This window comes from Oncorhynchus kisutch, linkage group LG4 (genome assembly GCF_002021735.2).
Source record: "Oncorhynchus kisutch isolate 150728-3 linkage group LG4, Okis_V2, whole genome shotgun sequence".
Classification (NCBI taxonomy): domain Eukaryota; kingdom Metazoa; phylum Chordata; class Actinopteri; order Salmoniformes; family Salmonidae; genus Oncorhynchus; species Oncorhynchus kisutch.
This window is the reverse complement of record NC_034177.2, coordinates 71,404,713-71,427,528: the sequence shown is the minus strand read 5'-3', so window position 1 is coordinate 71,427,528 and position 22,816 is coordinate 71,404,713. Positions and strand designations below refer to the sequence as shown.

Here is a 22,816-nt window from a genome sequence, read left to right as displayed (position 1 = left end):
ATTGTGAACAGATAATGAAGCTCCGAGTAATTAACCATTTTTCGGAACAATTTGGTGAAAGCGCCAAAGCCTTCAGAAAGTCTCGATTTCCAATACTAATGAGGGCTGTCCTTGGGGCCACCTGCCTTGGGGCCAATGAGGAGCTGATGCGCAAAGGCATATCGGCCCAATGTGGGCAGCCTACATGGGTCCAGTGTTTTAACCTGCATTGGGCCCACATCGTGGCAATATGGGCATGTTTGCTGGGAAAATATGGGCTTATTTTGTGAGGGCTGCCTGATATGGGCTGCCCACACTGGGCTACACTGGGCCAATGCCTTGGGGGCCAATATGAGGCTGATGAGCAAAGGCACATTGGATTTGCCAAATGTTGGAAGCCTAGTGAGGCCAATATTGTAGGCTACATTGGGCCCACATCATGTTTGCTGGGGTACTACTCTGCTACAGACCACCAAGGATTGTGACAGTGATGTGCTGCTTACAGTTTACATATTACAGTTTATTCTATAAAACATTGTGTTTGGTTGGAGGGACTCTAAATGTTTGATTGAATAATGAAATGGTCCTTGTATGGAACCACAAATTCCATGTCTAAAGTAATTGCATGGGTTGTTATTGCCTAAAGGAGTTGCATATAGGCTAGTCTAATGACAAAACGGCAGGGTGGGTGTTTTTGGGGATGCCCAAACTAGCACTCTAATCTAGCAACCTTGTAAATCAGATCCCTAGCCAGATCGAGTTTCACTGGGCTGGGTCAGCCTCTTGGATCAAAGGGCGTTCCAGAAGCTTTGTGTTGGTGATTGTAACGGTGAGAATTTGACAACGCAAAAAAAATCTCTAGGCTGTGTTGGGGCAGTCAGTGATGCAGAGTCGCCGTTACAGTCTGGAGCGCACACCGAGTTTCTCTGCAGCATGACGGCCTGCGTCCCCAAAGAGGAAGGGCTGCTCTAATTGGTTTGTCAATGAAGGATCATCAATAGTTCCCAACTTCCCTGGAGGTTCAGGGTCTCTGTATGTGGACCAGTGCTTCTTGGATTTATCAACCGCCGGCTCGACTGTTTTAAACACCGATTTAAATCCCCTCCTCTCAGCACCTTCCGAAAAAAACACGTGGATTACAAAGCGATCCTTCTCAATACGCACGGCGGAGCCTCGTTTATCCCATTGTAAACAACGGAATTCTGACCGTAAATATCGGAATTGTGTTTTTCGAGGGGAAACCAGTGAAGTCTCCGCAGATTTCATCATGAGCGACCTGGAAGAGGACTTTGCCAAGATTTTAATGTTGAAGGAGGACAGGATACGGGACTTGGAGAGGCGTCTGGCGGACAGGGAGGACGAGATCCAAGAATTGAAGAGGAAACTGCACAAATGTCAGTCCGTATTACCCAGCGCTCAACTTATAGGACCGAGGACCAGGACTCGGGCGCAAGGCATCTCGGCGGAGCCTCAAAACTACCAAGACCTGTCGAGACAAGCCTTTCGGAAATATGTCAAGTCCGACTGGTAAGAGAGTATAAAGTGGTTGTTGTTGGTGTCGATTAATTTAGGGTTTATATACCGCAAAACTAGTATGTTTATCCATCGTGTGCAATTGATGCTTTTTTTTGTAAAAAAAAACTGAACAAATGTAGCCTAATGGTACGGGTTGCATTTAGACTACTTAGCCTACTTGAAACAGATAGGTAGACATGAGTGTGATGTCAGCCCATTGGATGTCAATCATTCACAATCACAACAGGGCTGAGCCCTCCTACTGTGGAGATGGAGACGCGCTTCCGTGAATGGGGTAGCGCGAGCGCGTTCATTCTTGGGGCGGATGGCGTAGCGCCAAGGAAGGCTTCCGAGAGAAGTTTATGATTGATCCGATCCATCTTTGCATTCCCACCGGAGGCAGAGTGGAGGAACCACGATGCATTATTGGTTTTAGTAGCTGGATGCTGAGCGCCCAAAGTGCACGTCTGAGGATATTTAAAGGGATAGTTCACCCAAATGACAAATGGCATCAGTTACCTTACCCTGTAAGCAGTGTATTGACAAGGTATGACAGAAATATATTGTTTGGTTTATTTTCCCTGGCACTGTTTCAGAATACAATTTAGCATTGGCACAAATCCCATTCAAACCATGGGACCGATATGATCATTTTTAGTTAATCATGTTGAAATCATCTATAAGTGTATGGAAAGCTGTATTAACATATATTCATTATCTTTTTTTTATATCAATAACTGTATTTTTTTACATCAATAATGGAATTTCAATATCAATAATTGCATTTTTAATTTCAATAGATCCCCATAGGATTCAATTGAGAAATCGTTTTTATATTAGTAATTTAAATGTTATGTCAATAATTAGAAGTGTTGATATCAAAAGGTTTATAATCGATATCAATAATTAGAATTATTGATATAAGAATTATCATTTTTCAGCTAAACATTTACACAAATTCTAATGTCAGACAAACCAGAATGACTTTCCAAGAGGTGTTGGGTGTTCCTGAATGGTCTAGTAGTCTCAGTCCTAACCTTAATCTGATTGAAAATCAGTGACAATCATTGAATATTGCAGTGATTCCCAACCAAATGTACTGAGTTTGAGCAATTTTGACAAAAACGATGCATATATGTTGCCCTAAGAGATGTGCAAAGCTGGTATAATGTTATTCAAAATTATTTACAGCTCTTATGGCTACCAAAGGTGCTTCCACCAATTATTAACTCTGGGGTGTGGAAACATATGCAATCAAGACATCTTAGTTTATTATTCTCAATACATTTGGAAAATGTTCTATCACTTTTCTTTCAAAATTTTCTTTGAAAATGTGGAGTAGGTTGTGTACATCAGCAGGAAAATTATAAAATTCAATAAATGTTTTGATTTAATTTTAAGGAAAAATATCAAATGTAATACATGTTTTGATTTAATTTTAAGGTAGCAAAATGGGAAGACTGCAAGGGGTTTGTAGACAGTGACTTTGTAGGAGCATGTAAATGTAATCCCGCCCCCATGAACCAGTCCCTGGTTTGAATCCAGACTGTATCACATCGGGCCATGATTTGGAGTCCCATAGGACGGCGTACAATTGGCCGAGCTTCGTCCGGGTTTGGCCGGGGTAGGCCGTCATTGTAAATAACAATTTCTTCTTATCTGACTTTCCTAGTTAAATAAAGGTTAAATAAATAAAATAAAAAGGTCATTATAATACAATGTTTGATATAAATAAATTATTGATATCAATAATTAAATTATAGATATAAAACATTTGAATAATTCATATTGACAATTGAAAATGTTATATAAACAATTCACATTTTTTATATTGATAAATAGTTTTTGATATAAAATATAATTATTAATATAAAAATGCTATTATTTATATATATTTTTTAATTAATATATGTTAAAACTGCTTTCTATTATAAGGGACTTTGTTGAGCTTCACAATACATCTGAGATACTTTCGGCTGGCTTAGACATAAAAAATTATAATATTGGTCCCATGACCTGAATGGGATTTGTGCCAAAAATTCTTAAACATTTGCATTTGGAAACAGTACCAGGGAAATAAAACCAGTGCATGGATTGCTGTCATACCTTGTCCATAGGCTGCCTACAGGGTAAGGAAACCAATTTCATTTTGAAATTTGGGTGAACTATCCCTTAAATACTCCAATAGATAACTCTATGTTTGACAATATGCTCTCCTCATCACCTTGCTTTGCGCCTTTGTAGCTTCAGTGTTTGATGTTCTAAAATATTAGGGTTCATTCTTTGAAGTACCGACTCCCTTGGTATGGTAACTGACTGTGAAATTGTACATCCTGTTAGGAAACACAGAGGAAATTAATGGATACAGATCTGTTATTTTAGAATGGGATGAAGGCCTCTTCTGTAGGCCTAATCAGATTGATTCAATGATATCCGGCCTAAGAAGTTACTAAGCATACACTTCAGATAAAGTATTGATCAAAATATTTGAGTATATTCCTGACAATTTAACAAGGGCAAGTTAACATACCACAGTCATGCACAAATAGCACCTACATTAGTTTTCTGTTATTTTATAGGCTTCCTGAACAACACAAGCTCATTCATAAAGTCTGCTTCACTGTGGATTTCACTGTCATTTCCTTTTTACTCTCTGAAGGTTGTTCCTGTGATATTGACACACACGCACGCACGCATGCATGCACACAAACACACACACATCACATATCCTCAGTACAGTAATAAAAGTTCATCAGGACAAATGGCCTGTAATAGGGTCGTTCCACTTAAAAAAGCACAAGAAAGAGGATTTTGAAACCCACCATTTCAGATTGTCCTGAAATTCCTTCTGTAGTTAATAACAGATCAAATTGAATCCATGAAACATTTTGTTGAAATTGAATTAGATCTCTGAGAAATTAAGTTTATTGATTGCACCCAAACTAGCCATTTTAATTTATAGGATCCAGCTAATATTAACAAATAGAGGTCAAAAATATCAAATTTGGACCAGACATCTTACTACCAATGAGTAAGACATGAGGATTTGTTGTTGTTGTTGTTGTCAAAAAGCCACCCGTGCACCCCCCACCTAGGGTTGTGGCTGTCATGAAATTTTGTCAGCCGGTGATTGTCAAGCAAATAACTGCCAGTCTCACGGTAATTGACCGTTAATGAACATAAACACATTTAGCATCTCCTGGCTTCCACACATGGCCTACAAGCCTTTGAGGCAGACCTTTGGAACATTTTAATAAAAAAAGTCTAATACATCCATGTAATGTAGCCTACACTGTCACAATAAATCCATGATTTATTTTAGACAGGTCTAAAGAAACATGATATGAATAAAATGTAGTCTATTGCAGAAGCACAGTATAGCATACTCTGAGTTGTCCTTATGTTAGGCCCTGATCCGGCTATGCCAGATGGCTGTGGGCTACACTAGATAATTTAACAGACAAGATTTGCTTAGAATTCCGTGACATTGTTTTATATTATTTTATAGTGTTAAGAATACAGTTAAACACAGCTGAATAAAATAGAAAGGATATTTTCTCCAAATGATTTGAGGGAGTGCGCACATGCGACATTTCTGTGTTGAGCGGCTAACAAAGAAACAGGTACTCCTATATGCTTCATTTAGAGTTATTTATGTAACTTTAGTTGTGATACAAGGCTTTGGGCTATAGGTTTAGATTTTTAATGATTTAAAAAAAAGTTGCATGAAAGCATTTTTCAACGCCAATACCGATCCCGATTATTGGAGGACCAAAAACAGCTGATACAGAGTAATCGGCCAATTTTCATATATATACAGTGCCTTGCGAAAGTATTCGGCCCCCTTGAACTTTGCGACCTTTTGCCACATTTCAGGCTTCAAACATAAAGATATAAAACTGTATTTTTTTGTGAAGAATCAACAACAAGTGGGACACAATAATGAAGTGGAACGACATTTATTGGATATTTCAAACTTTTTTAACAAATCAAAAACTGAAAAATTGGGCGTGCAAAATTATTCAGCCCCTTTACTTTCAGTGCAGCAAACTCTCTCCAGAAGTTCAGTGAGGATCTCTGAATGATCCAACGTTGACCTAAATGACTAATGATGATAAATACAATCCACCTGTGTGTAATCAAGTCTCCGTATAAATGCAAAACGTTATATATTTATATATTTGTAATAATGACAATTACAACAATACTGAATGAACACTTTTATTTTAACTTAACATAATACATCAATCAAATCAATTTAGTCTCAAATAAATAATTAAACATGTTCAATTTGGAATAATGCAATTTGAAATAATGCAAAAACACTGTGTTGGAGAAGAAAGTAAAAGTGCAATATGTGCCAAAAAAGCTAACGTTTAAGTTTTTTGCTCAGAACATGAGAACATATGAAAGCTGGTGGTTCCTTTTAACACGAGTCTTCAATATTCCCAGTTAAGAGGTTTTAGGTTGTAGTTATTATAGGAAATATAGTACTATTTCTCTCTATCCCATTTGTATTTGATATACCTTTGACTATTGAATGTTCTTATAGGCACTATAGTATTGCCAGCCTAATCTCAGGAGTTGATAGGCTTGAAGTCATAAACAGCTCTGTGCTTCAAGCATTGCAAAGAGCTGCTGGCAAACGCAGGAATGTTCTGTTTGAATGAATGCTTATCAGCCTGCTGCTGCCTACCACCTCTCAGTCAGATTGCTCTATCAAATATCAAATCATACACTTAATTATGGTATAATAACACACAGAAATACAAGTCTTAGGTCATTAATATGGTCAAATCCAGAAACTATAATTTTGAAAACAATATGGAACCGTTCCGTATTTTATCGAAAGGGTGGCAACCCTATGTCTAAATATTGATGTTACATTGCACAACCTTCAATGTTATGTCATAATCACGTAAAATTCTGGCAAATTAATTACGGTTTTTGTTAGGAAGAAATGGTCTTCATACAGTTCGCAACGAGCCAGGCGGCCCAAACTGCTGCATATACCCTGGCGCGAATGCTCTTTTGTTGAATCATCACACGTTTGGCGAAGTAGACTGATTCGATGACAAATTAACAGGCAACGCATTGATTAAATGCAATGCACACAAGCTAGTTAAACTAGTAATATCATCAACCATTTGTAGTTAAATTGTGATTATGTTAAGATTGATTGTTTTTTACAAGATAAGTTTAATACTAGCTAGCAACTTACCTTGGCTCCTTGCTGCACTCGCGTAACAGTTGGTCAGCCTGCCCCGCAGTCTCCTCGTAGATTGCAATGTAATCGGCCATAATCGGCATCCAAAAATGCAGATTACCGATTGTTATGAAAACTTGAAATTGGCCCTAATTAATTGGCCATGCCGATTAATCGGTCAACCTCTAGGCTGTACACACTTCATCAGTCTCTCATTCACAATTTGATAATGCCTCAAATTTTACGGCAGGATCCCCTTTGTGTGGCCATAATGCCCCTTAATAAAAAACATGCCTTTTGTGGCCAGTGGCCATTGTGCCCTTGGGCTGAATATAATAATTATAAATCCCTTCTCCTGGCTGCATGCTTCAAAGCCCCTCTCACTCACATGGCTCTCTCAAATAGGTCAATTATTATTAGCCAATGCCCGTCACGTGATCGGGTCTGTCTCAAAGGCTACAAGTGAAGACAGACACAACTGCGTGCGTCCTTATCCAATTCCAAGGCGCATATTGAAGATATTGGAAGAACTGTCTACATTTACTTTTTGTCAGTCAACATGATGAGTAGGCCTAATGAACAGCAAAAGCACAAGCCTATTTAAATTTACTCTCCCCCATAGTAGAAAAGTTGACCTATTCTATTCTGTGCGAGAAATAAATATTACAAACATAGTCTTGGACAGTTGTGTGATGCAATACATCCCAAATAAATACAACCACTTGCATCAAAAAAACTGTTTTAAGCAATGAGGCTGAAGCAACAGTGTTTAGCTTAAAATGTTGAAAAATTATTAGGCTATTTCTTCATATTATAAGCACAGCAATGTGCATATGGTAGTAGGCTATAAGTCCGAATGTTCCATAGCGGGAAAACCCCATTCTCAAAAGTGACCACAAATGCGATTATGCATGTAAAGCTTTTGTTATAAAGGTGTATTTTTATGGTGAAAATGATCTTCCCCAAACTTGAAACTCATGCGCTGTGTATGTACAGTATGCCAGTTAGGCTCTACAGCTGTTGTAAAGCGGATTAGTATGCTTCATTTTAAGAAGTTATTTGGCCACTTTAGTTGTGATACAAACCTTATCAAAACATATAGGCCTATTGGCTAGGCTACATAAGGTGTGCAACTATGATTTGAAAAAGTTGCAAAAAAAGCCATGCGCTGTTTGCCTTACTGGACACGAGTTGGGCATCATTCACTAGTGATAATATATTATTCACAAGTGACAGGCTAATATTGTCACCCATCAGACGATTCTTGATTTAATCTTGTCTTTACATATACTAAATAGTATGTGTGAAATGTCTTTTGATTTAGAATGGACCATTATCCTACATCTGTCTCGAAACAGGGGAAGGGGAAACATATAAATGTAATCTACTGTATGCACTTAAATAACGAATGGAGGACGCTTTCTCGTGGTTCATTTTCATCCAAGCCAGGTAGGCTATAGTCCTGTTTTAAAGAAAAGCAATGTGTTTAATAGTAGGAAAGTTAAGAAATAAATATAGTAGGCCTATCCTGTAGAAAGCTGATGGCGTCCTCTTCTTTTAATTGAGGCCATCACTCTGTTTTCTCACGCAATTGCATTGCCTGTAATTAGTGTGCAATATGAGCTCATGGGCTCTCATGAAGTGTTTGATTAGTACCAGGCAGTTAGTTAGTTTGGTGGGGTACTAATGACGATCAGCATCATCAGAACTTGGAGAAGACCAATTACCGTGACTAAACGCTCACATTACTTTAAGACATGAAGGTCAGTCAATCCGGAAAATTTCAAGAAGTTTGAAAGTTTCTTCAAGTGCAGTTGCAAAAACCATGAAGCGCTATGATGAAACTGGCTCTCATGAGGACCGCCACAGGAAAGTAAGACCCAGATTGACCTCTGCTGCAGAGGGTAAGTTCGTTGGAGTTACCAGCCTCAGAAATTGCAGCCCAAATAAATGCTTCACAGAGTTCAAGTAACAGACACATCTCAACATCAACTGTTCAGAGGAGACTGAGTGAATCAGGCCTTCATGGTTGAATTGCTGCTTAGAAACCACAACTAAAGGACACCAATAAGAAGAATAGACTTGCTTGGGCCCAAAAATACGAGCAATGAACATTAGACCGGTGGAAATGTGTTATTTTTGGTTCCGAACCACTGTGTCTTTGTGATCGCAGAGTAGGTGAACGGATGATCTCCGCATGTGTGATTCCTACCGTTACGCATGGAGGAGGAGGCGTGATGGTGTGGGGGTGATTTTCTGGTGACACTGTCTGTGATTTATTTAGAATTCAAGGCACACTTAACCAGCATGGCTACCACAGCATTCTGCAGTGATACGCCATCCAATCTGGGTAGCGCTTAGTGGGACTATCATTTGTTTTTCAACAGGACAATGTCCCAACACACCTCCAGGCTGTGTGCTGCATCAGATGACTTGATGCCCTGGCCTCCAAAATCACCCGACCTCAACCCAATTGAGATGGTTTGGGATGAGTTGGACCGCAGAGTTAAGGAAAAGCAGCCAACAAGTGCTCAGCATATGTGGGAATTCCTTCAAGACTGTTGGCAAAGCATTCCAGGTGAAGCTGGTTGAGAGAATGCCAAGACTGTGCAAATCTGTCAACAAGGCAAAGGGTGGCTACTTTGAATAGGGGGCGGCAGGGTAGCCTAGTGGTTAGAGCGTTGGACTTCATGTTCAAATCCCCGAGCTGACAAGGTACAAATCTGTCATTCTGCCCCTGAACAGGCAGTTAACCCACTGTTCCTAGGCCGTCATTGAAAATAAGAAATTGTTCTTAACTGACTTGCCTAGTTAAATAAAGGTCAAATAAAAAAATATGTATTTTCATTTGAATAACACTTTTTTGGTTACTACATGATTCCACATGTGTTATTTAATAGCGTTGATGTCTTCACTATTATTCTATAATGTAGAAAATAGTAAAAATAAAGACGAACCCTTGAATGTGTAGGTGTGTTCAAACTTTTGACTGAAACTGTATGTAATGTATTCCCTGTGAGTCTGGTGAAGGTTATTTTCCCCTGTTCAAAGAAATTTGTCATTCAAGTTGCTTGCATTATTTACCATGAATTAGTGTGAAAGTACTAGATTTTGACCACTAGATGCCGCTTTCCCTGCTATACTGCCACGCTCTTTTATACATTTTGCTGGTCTCTTGCGTTTATTATTTAGATCACAACATTTCCTTTGCAACTTTGGATAGAAAACCAGTAGCTTCTGCCGACAATTCATACCAGTCTTCCATAAAAGCAATTCAGTTTTTCCTTCTCTTATGCTTAATCTGTGTCCACGGCTTCTTTGTGTGTGCTAGATCATTCACGGTGAACAAGCAAACCTTTAAGTTACCACAGTTCTAATGGTTTCAATGTTATGGCCTATAATGCTCTTCAATGGCAACAGTCCCAAACGCACACTGTATATTGTTTTGCAACGGTAATGGTATAGGGCTGGGTTGGGTTTAATAGTAAATGTCACTAATAACACTATAGATGGAGCTGCTTTCTAAGAATTTTATTGAAAAACATACGACTGCCATGCAATGGTTTATAATAGTTATATATTTTACCCCCTAGCCCATTTCTCCATCAAAGGTTTGGGCTTGTAGCAAAATTCTTCATACAGTTTGATAATCCCCCCAATCTCAGAGATCTTCTATGTGTTGGACTATTCAAGGAGAGTTGGGGTTGAAGAATTAGGTTTCTAAGAGAAGGACAAACTGAATTGCTTTCATGGAGAACTTGCTTGAATTGTAATGATGGCCACAAAATGTATTTTCATCATCAACAAAAGCTATTGGTTTTCTAAACAAAGTTGCAAAGAAAATGTTGTGATCTATCGGATGTTTGTAGCATTTTTTTCTATAGATGTTTTGGGGTTTGACTGCTCTGGGGGTTGATCACTTACATAGAGTTGCAGAATTGTGATTGGAAAGTATATACAGTGTTTCTGGCTTATAGCTGGCTGGCTGTTTTGATTCAAATAATGCATCCCGGCTCTGTTGTTTAGAATTACAACAAGTACTGCATGCTGTTTCTAGAGATGGCAGAAGAGGCTCAGGGACTGTTCTTGACCACTGCCAAGATGTGGTGTTTATTTGTGCGCTTTACAGCGGCCGTGGCATCACCCTAGTGGGTGCCACATGTTCAGCAATGGAGGACCAGAACCTACAGAGGAGTGGGTCCAATAGAGGAACTGACTATTAGAGAAGCAGACGTTGTGAACTGTTTGTCAGACTGTCTTTGTTTCTCTCTGGCTGTACCATCGATGCCCCCTCTCATGAAGCTACACTGCCTTTCCAATCCAAACTGCCTCAGCTCCCAGCCTTTCATCCCAAGCCAAATAGAGACATTCAATCTCCATCTGTACCATCTCAATTTAAATGTGTTGTTTGTTTCGCTTTTTATGCACTTTGAGACTATTCAATTGAATGAAAAGCGCTAAACAAGTTAAATAAATTATTATTGTTTGATTATTATTATCTAAAAATAAACTCAAGAAATAAGCAGAATGTATGAAAGAGTGTGGCAGTATAGTAGGAACCGCTGCATCTAGTGGTCAAAACCTGGTACATTCACACTAATTTATGGTAAATAATGCAAGTGACTTCAATGATTAATATCTCTGAACAGGTAAAAATGTTTTGACCATTTCATTTGATTTCTCATGTGTTCATTTGTAGGAAGAAGTTTGGTCCCGATCGGATTTTGGGTACTATATTTATTGAGTATTATCTGAATGCTATACATTAAAATGGCCAATTTAGATGCACTTAATTAGCTTAATTTCTAAGAGATCAAATTACATTTCAACAAAATAATGTTTCAGTAATGCCTATCTTACCTGTTTCTAACTACCTAAATTATTTTAGAACAATCTGAGATGGTGGGTGTTATGGCTTGCTGAAATGACATGGAACGACCCAATGCCAACATGATGTGCACAGTGAAATTACAGAGCCAAATTGTGTTAACATGAGCTAATTTGTGGCGAGACAATTTTGCACTGTCTCTTGTCATGGTTAATTTACATTACTGAAACTCAAGACTAGATTTGGGTTATCATCTGCCTACAGTTATCAAATACTAACCATTATGTGGGTCTGGATTAGATTGGAAACAGAACCCACTGCACAAGCAATAAAAGGCCAATATAAACTGACTGTCAGGTAACCAGATAAAAGGAATTTACATTTTTACACAAACAAATTGCTCTGAAACAACTAAATGACAAAAGATGACATGAGTGTTAATGAATTATACAGTGCTCTGTCAGGCCATAATGATCCTTCTGAAAAAATAAGAATAATGAAGAAATGTTTAGAAATAATGTTTTGATAACAAATGTATTCAGGCCTTTAGGTCTGCTGGTGTTCCATAGCGATCAATGGGAAAGCTCAGTGATTTTCAGAAGTTAGGAACTAGTGTCATGCCGATGAACAAAATTTAGATTTTTCCACAGTTTGCAAGGCAGCTGGCTCCTGGAAACATGTGCCACATTAGCATGACGCCATTTGTCAGAAGACAATGTCATTATCCATAAAGAGTAATGCCATGAAAGTGAAAAATAATTCCTTTCAAGTCTTCTGGTATTTGTTCTCTTCTATTAAGAAGAATTCCTTCAGGGTTGCCGATACAGTAGTGGTCCAAGGCCACAGTTAGCTGATGAAAAGGATGGCATGTCTTCATTCCTGGTTAGAGGATGGGATGTGTGTTGTTATTTAACGGATCTGGCTTTGTCTACCTGCTCGTGGCTCTGCTAGGGGTCCGAGACTCTGAGACAGAGTGACCTCTATTAGTGTCAGAACCTGGCACCAGCCATCATCGGATTACAGAGCCTGGAGCAATGGATCCTGTTCCTATTGATCGCCATAGGAAAGGGCTGAGCTGGAAGTAAGGGGAGATGAAATTAAAAGCCTGTCTCCGACACAGAGTTGGTTTGAAGGGCATAGGGAGGTTGCAAAGCTGGGAGGGATGGAGGGGAATGGAGGGGATGAGAGGAGGAAAATCAAAGGGAGAAACACATGTTTAATGTGTAATGTCAATTTGGCCATAAAGTATGTGGATGAAACTTCTAGATGTAGCCAGAAGGAGTATTGTCAGCTGCCATTTAGGTTATTATCTACTTATCTGGTTGCTGAAAGTTGACCTATTGACCGTCATTGTGGAGTAGAGGTGTACCTAATGCTTCATTGTCAAGTTTGCTTCATGCACAAGTTTAGACATTTTAGCAGAAAAACTAACAAAACTGCAATATCACATTTGCATAAGTATTCAGACCTTTACTCAGTACTTTGTTGAAGCACATTTGGCAGTGATTACCATCTTGAGTCTTCTTGGGTATGATGCTACAAGCTTGGCACACCTGTATTTGGGGAGTTTCTCCCATTCTTCTCTGCAGATGCTCTCAAGATCTGTTAGGTTGAATGGGAACATTGTTGCACAGCTATTTTCAGATCTCTCCAGAGATGTTCGATCAGGTTCAAGTCTGGGCTCTGGCTGGGCTACTCAAGGACATGCAGAGACTTGTCCCGAAGTCACTCCTGCGCTGTCCTGGCTGTGTGGTCAGGGTTGTCATCCTGTTGGAAGGTGAACCTTCGCCCCAGTGTTCCTGAGTGCTCTGGAGCAGGTTTTCATCAAGGATCTTTCTGTACTTTGCTCCGTTCATCTTTCCCTCGATCCTGATAGTCTCACAGTCCCTGCCACTGAAAAACATCCCCACAGCATGATGCTTTCACCACCATGCTTCACCGTAGGGATGGTGCAAGGTTTCCTACACACGTGACGCTTGGAATTCAGGCTAAAGAATTCAATCTTGGTTTCATCAGACGAGAGAATGTTGTTCCTTTAGGTGCCTTTTGGCTTCCGTCTGGCCACTCTACCATAAAGGCCTGATTGGTGGAGTGCTGCAGAGATGGTTGTCCTTCTGGAAGGTTCTTCCATCTCCATAGAGGAACTCTGGAGCTCTGTCTGAGTGACCATTGGGTTCTTGGTCACCTCCCTGTCCAAGCCCCTTCCCCCCCGATTGCTCAGTTTGGCCGGGCGGCCAACTCTAGGTAGAGTCTTGATGGTTCCAAACTTCTCCCATTTAAGAATGATGGAAGCCACTGTGTTCCTGGTGACCTTCAGTACTGCAGACATTTTTTGGTACCCTTCCCCAGATCTAGGCCTCGAAACAATCCTGTCTTGGAGCTCTACAGACAATTCCTTCAACCTCATGGCTTGGTTTTTGCTCTGACATGCATTGTCAACTGTGGGACCTTATATAGACAGGTGTGTGCCTTTCCAAATCATGACCAATCAAGTTGTAGAAACATCTCAAGGATGATCAATGGAAAAAGGATGAACCTGAGCTCAATTTCGAGTCTCATAGCAAAGGGTCTGAATACTTAAGTACATAAGGTATTTCTGTTTTTTATTTTGAATATATTTACAAACATTTTCTAAAACCTATTTTCACTTTGCCGTTATGGGGTATTGTGTGTAGATTGAAGAGGATTTTTTTTTTTTATCCATTGTAGAATAAGGTTGTAAAGTAACAAAATGTGGAAAAAGTCAAGGGGTCTGAATACTTTCCGAATGAACTGTATGTAGAGGGGTTAGGTGACTAGGCAACAGGATATAGGATAAACAGAGTAGCAGCAGCTTGTATGTGACTGGGCGTGCGGTTGTGTAGAGTGAGTATAAATGCATGTGCATATTATATGTGAGTGAACAAATGATGGAGTGTTTGGGTGTGATGTGTGTGAGTGTGTAGGGCCCTGTGAGTGTGCATAATAAAATAAGAGGTCATTAAAGATGCAAGGTGTACAGATAGTCTGTGTAGCTAATTTGTTAGCTATTTATCAGTCGTATTGTTTGGTGATAGAAGCTGTTCAAGAGCCTGTTGGTGTCAGACTTGATGCACCTGCACCTCTTGCCATGCAGCAGCAGAGAAAATAGTCTATGGCTTGGGTGGTTGAAGACTTTGATGAGTCTTTCCGGGCCTTCTTTTCACACCGCCTGATATAGATGTCCTAGATGGCAGGGAGCTCGGCCCCAGTGATGTTCTTGGCTGTCTGCACAACCCTCTGTAGCACCATGCAATCGAGGGCGGTGCCAAACGAAGCAGTGGTGCAGCCAGTCAATATGCTCTCAATGGTACAGCTATAGAACCTTTTAAGGATTTGAGGGCCCGTGCCAAACCTTTTCAACCTCCTGAGAGGGAAGAGACACTGTCACGTCTTCTTCACGGCTGTGCGTGTGTGTTTAGATCCTTTTAAGTCTTTAGTAATTTGGACACCGAGAAATTTGAAGCTGTCTACCTGCTTCCCTGCCTCCCAGTCGATGTGGATAGGGACGTGCTCACCCACCCTGTTTCCTGTAGCCCACGATCAGCTCCTTGGTCTTGCTAACGTTGAGGGAGACGTTATTGGTCCAGCACCACACTACCAGGTTACTGACCTCCTCCCTGTAGGCTGACTCATCGTCATCGGTGACCAGGCCTACCACCGTCGTGTCATCAGCGAACTTGATAATGGTGTTGGAGTCGTGCGTGGCCACACAGTTGTGGGTGAAGAGGGAGTGGAGGGGACAATGCACACACCCCTGTGTTAAGGGTCAGCGTGGCAGAGGTGATGTTGCCTACCCTCACCCTCTGGGGTTGGCCCGTTTGGATCCAGCAAGGTGGAAGCAAGGTGTTCAGACCCAGTGTCCTAAGCTCGGTGACAATCTTGGAGGGGACAATGGTGTTGAACATTGAGCTGTAGTCAATGAACAGCATTCTCACAAGGTATTCCTCTTATCTAGGTCGGTGAGGGCAGTGTGGAGTGCAATCGAGATTGCGTCGTCTATGGATCTGTTGGGGTGGTATGCTAATTGGAGTGGGTCTAGGGTGGCTGAGATGGTGGAGTTAATGTGTGCCATAACTAGCCTTTCAAAGCACTTCATGATTACAGAAGTGACTGCTACAGGGAGCTAGTCATAGTGGCTTGAAGCCTCAGAGTTCTTAGGAACAGGAATGATTTTGGTCATCTTAAAACTTGTGGGGATTATAGACTGGGACAAGGAGAGGTTGGAAATGATTGTGAATATGCCTTCCAGCTGTTTTGCCCATGCTCTGAGAATGCACCTTGGAATACCTTTCGGGCCCACGTCCTTGCGGGTGTTGACCTAATTAAAGACCCTCTCACTTCAGCCTCAGAGAGCGACATTACCCAATCCTCTGGGTCGGTGACAGCCCTCACACCTGTCTCGATGTTGTTGTTGTCAAAACGTGCATAAAATGCATTGAGTTTGTCTGGTAGAGAGGCATCGTTAGGCAGATCACAGTTGGGTCTTCCTTTATAATCCTTAATGGGCTGTAGCCCCTGCCACATGCGGTGGGTGTTGGAGCCTGTGCAACATGATTCCACCTAAGTCCTAAATTGTCCTTTTGCTCATTTGATGACTCTGCAAAGGAAATAGCAGGCCTTCTTGTACTTATTTCAGTCTTTTGCTGTAGCATATCACTTGGCCAGGACAAAGCTCTGTGTGCGGTAGCCCTGTTCTTTAGTTTAGCACCAACCTCAGTGTTAATCCAGGGCTTTTGATTGGAGAAGCAGCAAACCCTCACCATGGGTACAACGTCGCTGATTCATTTCCAATGTCCCAAAAAACATATTCCAATCAACGCTAGCAAAGCAGTCCTGTAGCATAACCTCTGATTCTGGCGACCATTTCTCAACTGAGCGAATAGTGGGTACTTTCTGTTTCAGCTTCAGCTTGTAAACAGGAAGTCAAAGTATGCAGTAATGATCTGATTTACCGAATGGCGGAAAGGGAGGGCCTTGTATGCTTGCTTATTATCTACTTATCTGGTTGCTGAAAGTTGACCTATTGACCATCATTGTGGAGTAGAGGTGTACCTAATGCTTCATTGTGAAGTTTGCTTCATGCACAATAGCAGTGGTCTAGGACTTTATCCCTGCTTGTGGCGTTGGAGACGTGTTGATGGAAGATAGGGCATCACATGTCTTAGTGAAGCCAAATTAAAATTGCGGCAACCAGAAAGGCAGCCAGGTATAGGTTTTCCTGCTTGTTTATAGCCTTGTGTAGTTTGTTAAGCGCCAGCTTGTTCTTTTTATTGTCCTGTATACAGCAGTCACTATAACAGCTGAAAACTCCCTCTGGAGATAGAAGGGTCGGCATTTGACCATCAGGTATTCCAAGACGGTTGAACAGTGGGTTGACACTTCCACCGCACTGGAATTAGCACACCACTTAGAGTTGATGAAGAGGCAAACCCCTCCCCTCTCGATTTCCCTGACTTCACTGTCCTATCCACCTGGTGAATGGAGAATCCATCGAGTTGGATAACCATGGGGTTATCTTGTCCGAGAGCCAGGTTTCTGAAAAGCAAAGAATATTGCAGTTCCGAGAGTCCAGTTTGTAGCCAATCCGCGATCGGAGGTGATCCATCTTATTATCTAGTGACTGTACATTATCCAGTAGAATGGAGGGAAGAGGTGGCCGGTTTTCCCTTTGCCTTAATCTCACCAGGATCCCCCTCTCTTGCCTCTGTAACACCGGTTCTTCCTCTTGGGTAGCCCGGAAATTGGGTTGGAATTACAGAGAGTCCAGGGCCGATGAATTGAAGTAGAAGCAGGAATTGGGGTAAGTAACTGCCGATCTAATGTTCAAGAATTCTTGTCGGTTGTATGAAACAATAACGGATACATTTTGTGAAAATAGAGTAGAAATAAATGACAAAATACCAAAGTTGGGTCGGAGTTTGCAAAACAGCGGCCATCCAGAAGATGTAAATAATTCCTAGGGCCAGGAGTTGATGTGATCAGTGCCCTACTCCCTACAAATATAAAAGCATTGGTTTAAGCATGGGTTAGACTGAGTGTTCATCCACTATACTTCTTATTCCAGTCTTTTTTTCCCGTAAAGGGAAGTATTGAGATGCAGGGCATGTTTTCCTGGTCATATTACTTGGCCAGGAAAAATTCCTGTACCTAGAATGCCTCATACAGTTGTAGGATCTTAATTAGAGCCAGTTTGCTACAGCAGGAAAATAATCCTGCAGCCACAAGAAATGTTTGTGTGGATTATAATTATTGGACATTTTTGTAGGGGTTAATACATTTTTCATAAGGGAAAATCAAGTCTGGAATTTCAAAGTGGAAATGACAAACTTCAGAAGCCTTTTCAAACTTCAAATACACTACAAGTTTTACATTTCCTGGAAAGTTTCAGAAAAGTTATCCTGCAACAGGGTGATCAAATTAAGATCCCGAATGTGTAGGTCTGTAGGTTTGTGTAATATGGTCTTCAGTAAAGTATTTTGTTTACACTAATACTTTATTTCCTCACAAATGACATCTGAAGCTAAAAGGGAAACGAGGACAAATGTGGCACTTAAACTGTTCCTTTGCATAAGTGATAAGCATTCTTGTTTTACCATATCATATATTATGTCCGAGTTGTTTAAACTTTGTTGTCCCTGAAGCACCCACTAAAAGGTTCAGGCTCTTGATCTTCAAGCCAACTCTCATCGCCACACTATTACAGCCAATATGATATATCACTGTCACCGTATCATAGCCAGTCTTACAGTGTGATAATAGAGCTGTAAGAGCATTGTCATAGCACATAATAACATGGTAAAAACAGCTGTTGAATGGTTGGGCAGCACAAACTCTTCTATCTAGACCTTTCGAAAACATGGAGAAGGATCCTTCAGACACAGTTTGTGGTGTGTGATCACAGTTTGTGGTCCTCAATAACTTAGTTTGTAGAGCATGACGCTTGCAAAGCCAGTATAGTGGGTTTGATTCCCAGGACCACCCGTATGTAAAATGTATGCACGCATGACTGTAAGCCGCCAAAAGCATATATTATTATTATATATTATTATTATTATTAATAAAATATTATAAATAATATTATTAAGATATATATTACAGTTCAGCATGGTTAGGATCCAATAATGGGATTTCTCTAGATTATTGGTTTCCGAGTTTCATTGAACAAAAGTGTGTGTGCACCAGACATTCTATGAGCTGTCAGATATTCTCCCTAACTGCTCAGTCACTGGTATCACATACAACCACAAGAGGGCAGCTTTGATCTTTTTTTCAGGTCATCATACTGCCTGGTGACTGGCCATGGTGGAATGATCAGAGCTACAGCTCTTTCTAACCACAAATAAGATTCTAACCATTAACCCCAACCTTGACCTTAAGCCTGACCCTACCACTAATTTAAGAATAAAAAGCTAATGTAGGCTACTTGTTTGTCTTTAGTGACAAAATTACAATGGCGTTTCTGACATGACCATCTAGTGACTACCGTCCTTTGATTTTACAATATAACACATCCCTGCATTTTGATTTAACATAAACCCTCATCTGCATTTGCCTTCATCAGTGATGTAACGTCTTCTGGATGAGACCAGTGAGCTTAAGGTCTAATGAAGTTCAGTGTGTTTTAGATGCATTATTGACATAACACAAGCGGACACCACAGCTCAGAGCGAAGACTGCAGATTAGATAAGGAAGGTGCTGGTCATTACCTCACCAGAAGGATACAGTTACCTCCCACTCAGGTCACCATCATCATCCTCATTATCACCCTCCATCCCTCTGCCTTGATATGGTGTAAATTAATCAAGACTTCTATAGCTTTTTGACCCCTCGTGCATCAGACATCTGAAAGGACTTAAAACGGTACACTACATGACCAAAAGTATGTGGCTGATCGAAAAACTCATTCCACAACCACAGGCATTAATATGGAGATGGTCCCCCCTTTGCTGCTATAACAGCCTCCACTCTTCTGGAAAGGCTTTCCACCAGATGTTGGAATATTGCTACTGGGATTTGCTTCCATTCAGCCACAAGAGCATTACTGAGGTTGGGCACTGATGCTGGGCGATTAAGCCTGGCTCGCAGTCGGCCTTCCAATTCATCCCAAAGGTGTTCGATGGGGTTGAGGTCAGGGCTCTGTGGAGGCCAATCAAGTTCTTCCACACCATTTTCGACCAACCATTTCTGTATGCACTTCGCTTTGTGCACGGGGGCATTGTCATGCTGAAACAGGAAAGGGCCTTCCCCAAATTGTTGCAACAAAGTTGGAAGCACAGAATGGTCTAGAACATATGTTGTAGTGTTAAGATTTACCGTCACTGGAACTAAGGGGGAACCCTCTTTCCGACAGCTAAAGGTTTGAAGCTTCTGCGCATGTGCAGAATGATCTACTTTAAGCAGTCTCTCTTCTACTCATTCTTGTTGATGTTTTGTACACTCAGTGTATGTGCTTTGATTGAAACAAAACACAGTTACTCTACAGTTTGTTAACACTATTTGCTCTAAAATTAGCACACTGTACATAGTTCTAAACATCATGGTACTTTGAAACAACACTGTACATAACTCAAGAAGGTCTACATTCATATTCCCATGAAAATGATTGAGATCAAATGGTTGGCATGGAGACGTTTCACAGGTACAACTTCAAGAATTATCATTCATGATTGATGATGGGAAATGTGATGGGAGGGTGACCTTGAAAAAAAGTTTTTACCTGCACTACAGATGGCTATAGCAGTCCACTAATAAATGACTTTTTTATTCATATTTTGGGGGGATTCTGATTTTTCGGGGGGGGGGGGGGGGGCTGCAGCACCCTCAGCACCCCTACTTCCCCCGCTATGTATGTATTTCAATGACAACTTACCTTAGCCAAAGACTGGTCCAATTCCCCTGTAAATGTTGTTCTCACAGGATTCACTCGTGTGCGCACAGGCTGCATTGTACCTCGGATTCCTGTAGGCGCCCTTCTCGCCTTGCGCTCTCTCCAGGTCGCAGTTTGACGCACTCGGGGAGGACCAGCCTGCCTGACCACTGACACTCTCATCTAGACATATAAAGACAAACTTTACATTTCCAGACTGCGGTGCTCTCGGCGGTTCACCTTCAGTGTCGCCTCATCTACTGTATTTGCCTATTTGAAATATTCAAACTCTATCATCAACGGAGAGCAAGCCGTTTGGGAATCAAGGACTGGAGGGAGGATATATGTTTAAAGCTGTTGATGCGGGATACAGCTTTCAGTCAGGGTAGAAGAGGAGAAGGAATAGGCTACAGTATCAACTGGGTAGCTTTGGATAAAGTTTTCTGAAGTTCCCTTGGCGTCTGGGATTAACATGGGTACCTTGCGCGACCTCCAATACGCGCTTCAGGAGAAGATTGAGGAGCTGCGGCAGCGGGACACGCTCATTGATGAGCTAGAACTGGAGCTTGACCAAAAAGATGAACTGATACAAAAACTACAGAACGAACTGGATAAATACCGGTCCGTTATCAAACCGGCCACGCAACAGGTCGTCAAACAGACCGAGCTGCACGAGCACCAACGAACTAAGAGACAGGCGATATCTGCCGAACCCACCGCATTCGACATCCATGATCTTAGCCATGTCACGCTGCCTTTCTACCCCAAAAGTCCACAGTAGGTGTACAGTTACAACAGGGGTGCCTGTTTCTGCATTACTGTATCATGTTTTGACGTTATGTGATACAGCCCGTGGCTGTGTTTATCCATTGTGCCCTCTTTTAAGTGTGCGTATGGCGCATCAGGTGTGAGATCTGTCATATTCTTGCCATTTCAAATCAAGGGTTTCCCACATTGAATGATTTTACTTTTTGCACTTTGCCATTGCGTATCAAATGATATAACTTATTTGACTGTAATGGCTCAGTGAGTAAATTCTTTAGAAGCCGAAAGAAGAATGTCAAATAATTAATGAATTAATTCATGTATCCACCCAACCATTAATATTAAAGATGCACTATGCAGAAATGTGTCTGCTATTTGCTGGTTGCTAAAATTCTAATAGTTCGCCTATTTTCAGTTTATAACAAAACAAGCACGTATAGTGTAGAGAACCATTGTACCATCTAAACCGCTGTGAAATATTTTTTCCATATACAATAATATTGTATTTTTAGCTGTTTGAAGCTGGTGTACAAAACCGACAGTAAAAGAGCAAAAACAAAACTTAAAAACGGGAAGAATATAAATATTGCACATAGAGCAGATCTAATGCTTCTTAGACTTGCTTTCAATGAGAATGACAGCTCTTCAAGTCAAATTTCTATGTGAATTTTGTGGGTCCCCAAAAAGTTATGTATTGCATCTTTAATTCATTTTCGCTCTCTCTCGCTCTCTCACACACACACAAACACACCAGCCTGGCAGAGTCAGTCAGTAGGATATATGCAAATGTATGTGGGTGAGTACATAAACAGGAGAAAGATAGAGGGCAGAAAATACCAGCTTTATTCCAGTTTTTTTCTGTTGAATAATAAACTCATTTAGCTTTCTGTAGATGAATCATGTCTGACACCCAACATATGCACCGTAAAGGGATTACCATGAATTCGACAGTCATTTACAGGCAGCTCTGTGGCAAATTCTGTGTAATGACACACAGTACAATACCGTAAAAATGTATTATATTGTAAAAAAGCAAATGCTACAATAATCAGGAATGAATACATGGATGAATGAATGAAATTCATTGAGGGGAGGGGTTTGTATTTCACAATATTTTGATGTACTTACAAGGGATTGGTGCAAGCAGGTTGGCTACTAGGTAAAGTATTTACACATTACATCATATTAATGAATATTTGGTGTTTTATGTCACTTGCACTTCTAGAGACTTTAGCAAACGCTTCCAAACTGGCAGCAACTACAGTGCAAAACAGACCAAAAGGATATGGGGAAAACCATTTAAGGTTCAAGACTAGCTGTCACTCCAATCTGTCAACTATATATTTTAAATTGATGGGGCACTATAAACACATATAGTGCCTTCAGAAAGTATCCACACCTCTTGAGTTTTTCCACATTTTGTGGAACATTTTGTGTCACTCACTGGTTTACACACAATTTCCCATAATGTCAAAGTGGATTTGTGTTTTTAGACATGTTTACTAATTCATGAATGACAAAAATTAAGCTGAAATATCTTGAGTCAATAAGTACTCAACCCCTTTGCTATGACAAGCCTAAATAAGTTCAGGAGTAAAAATGTGCTAAACAAGTCACATAATACGTTGCATGGAC

General features: G+C 40.7%; 1 protein-coding gene across 3 annotated transcripts in view; it reads left to right on the top strand.

The window, feature by feature from the left end:
- Positions 1–863: 863 nt before the first annotated feature.
- Positions 864–22,816, top strand: part of LOC109889943 (cGMP-dependent protein kinase 1) — a 134,832-nt gene continuing 112,879 nt past the window's right edge. Inside the window, exon 1 of one of the 3 annotated variants that reach the window (XM_020481795.2) lies at positions 864–1,506. In XM_020481795.2, coding sequence (XP_020337384.1) covers positions 1,247–1,506 — 260 coding nt within the window. In that variant the 5' untranslated portion in view covers positions 864–1,246. Of the gene's footprint in view, positions 1,507–20,548; positions 21,194–22,816 lie in introns of those variants that run through there. The other 2 variants (XM_020481796.2, XM_020481794.2) reach the window with 2 other exon arrangements.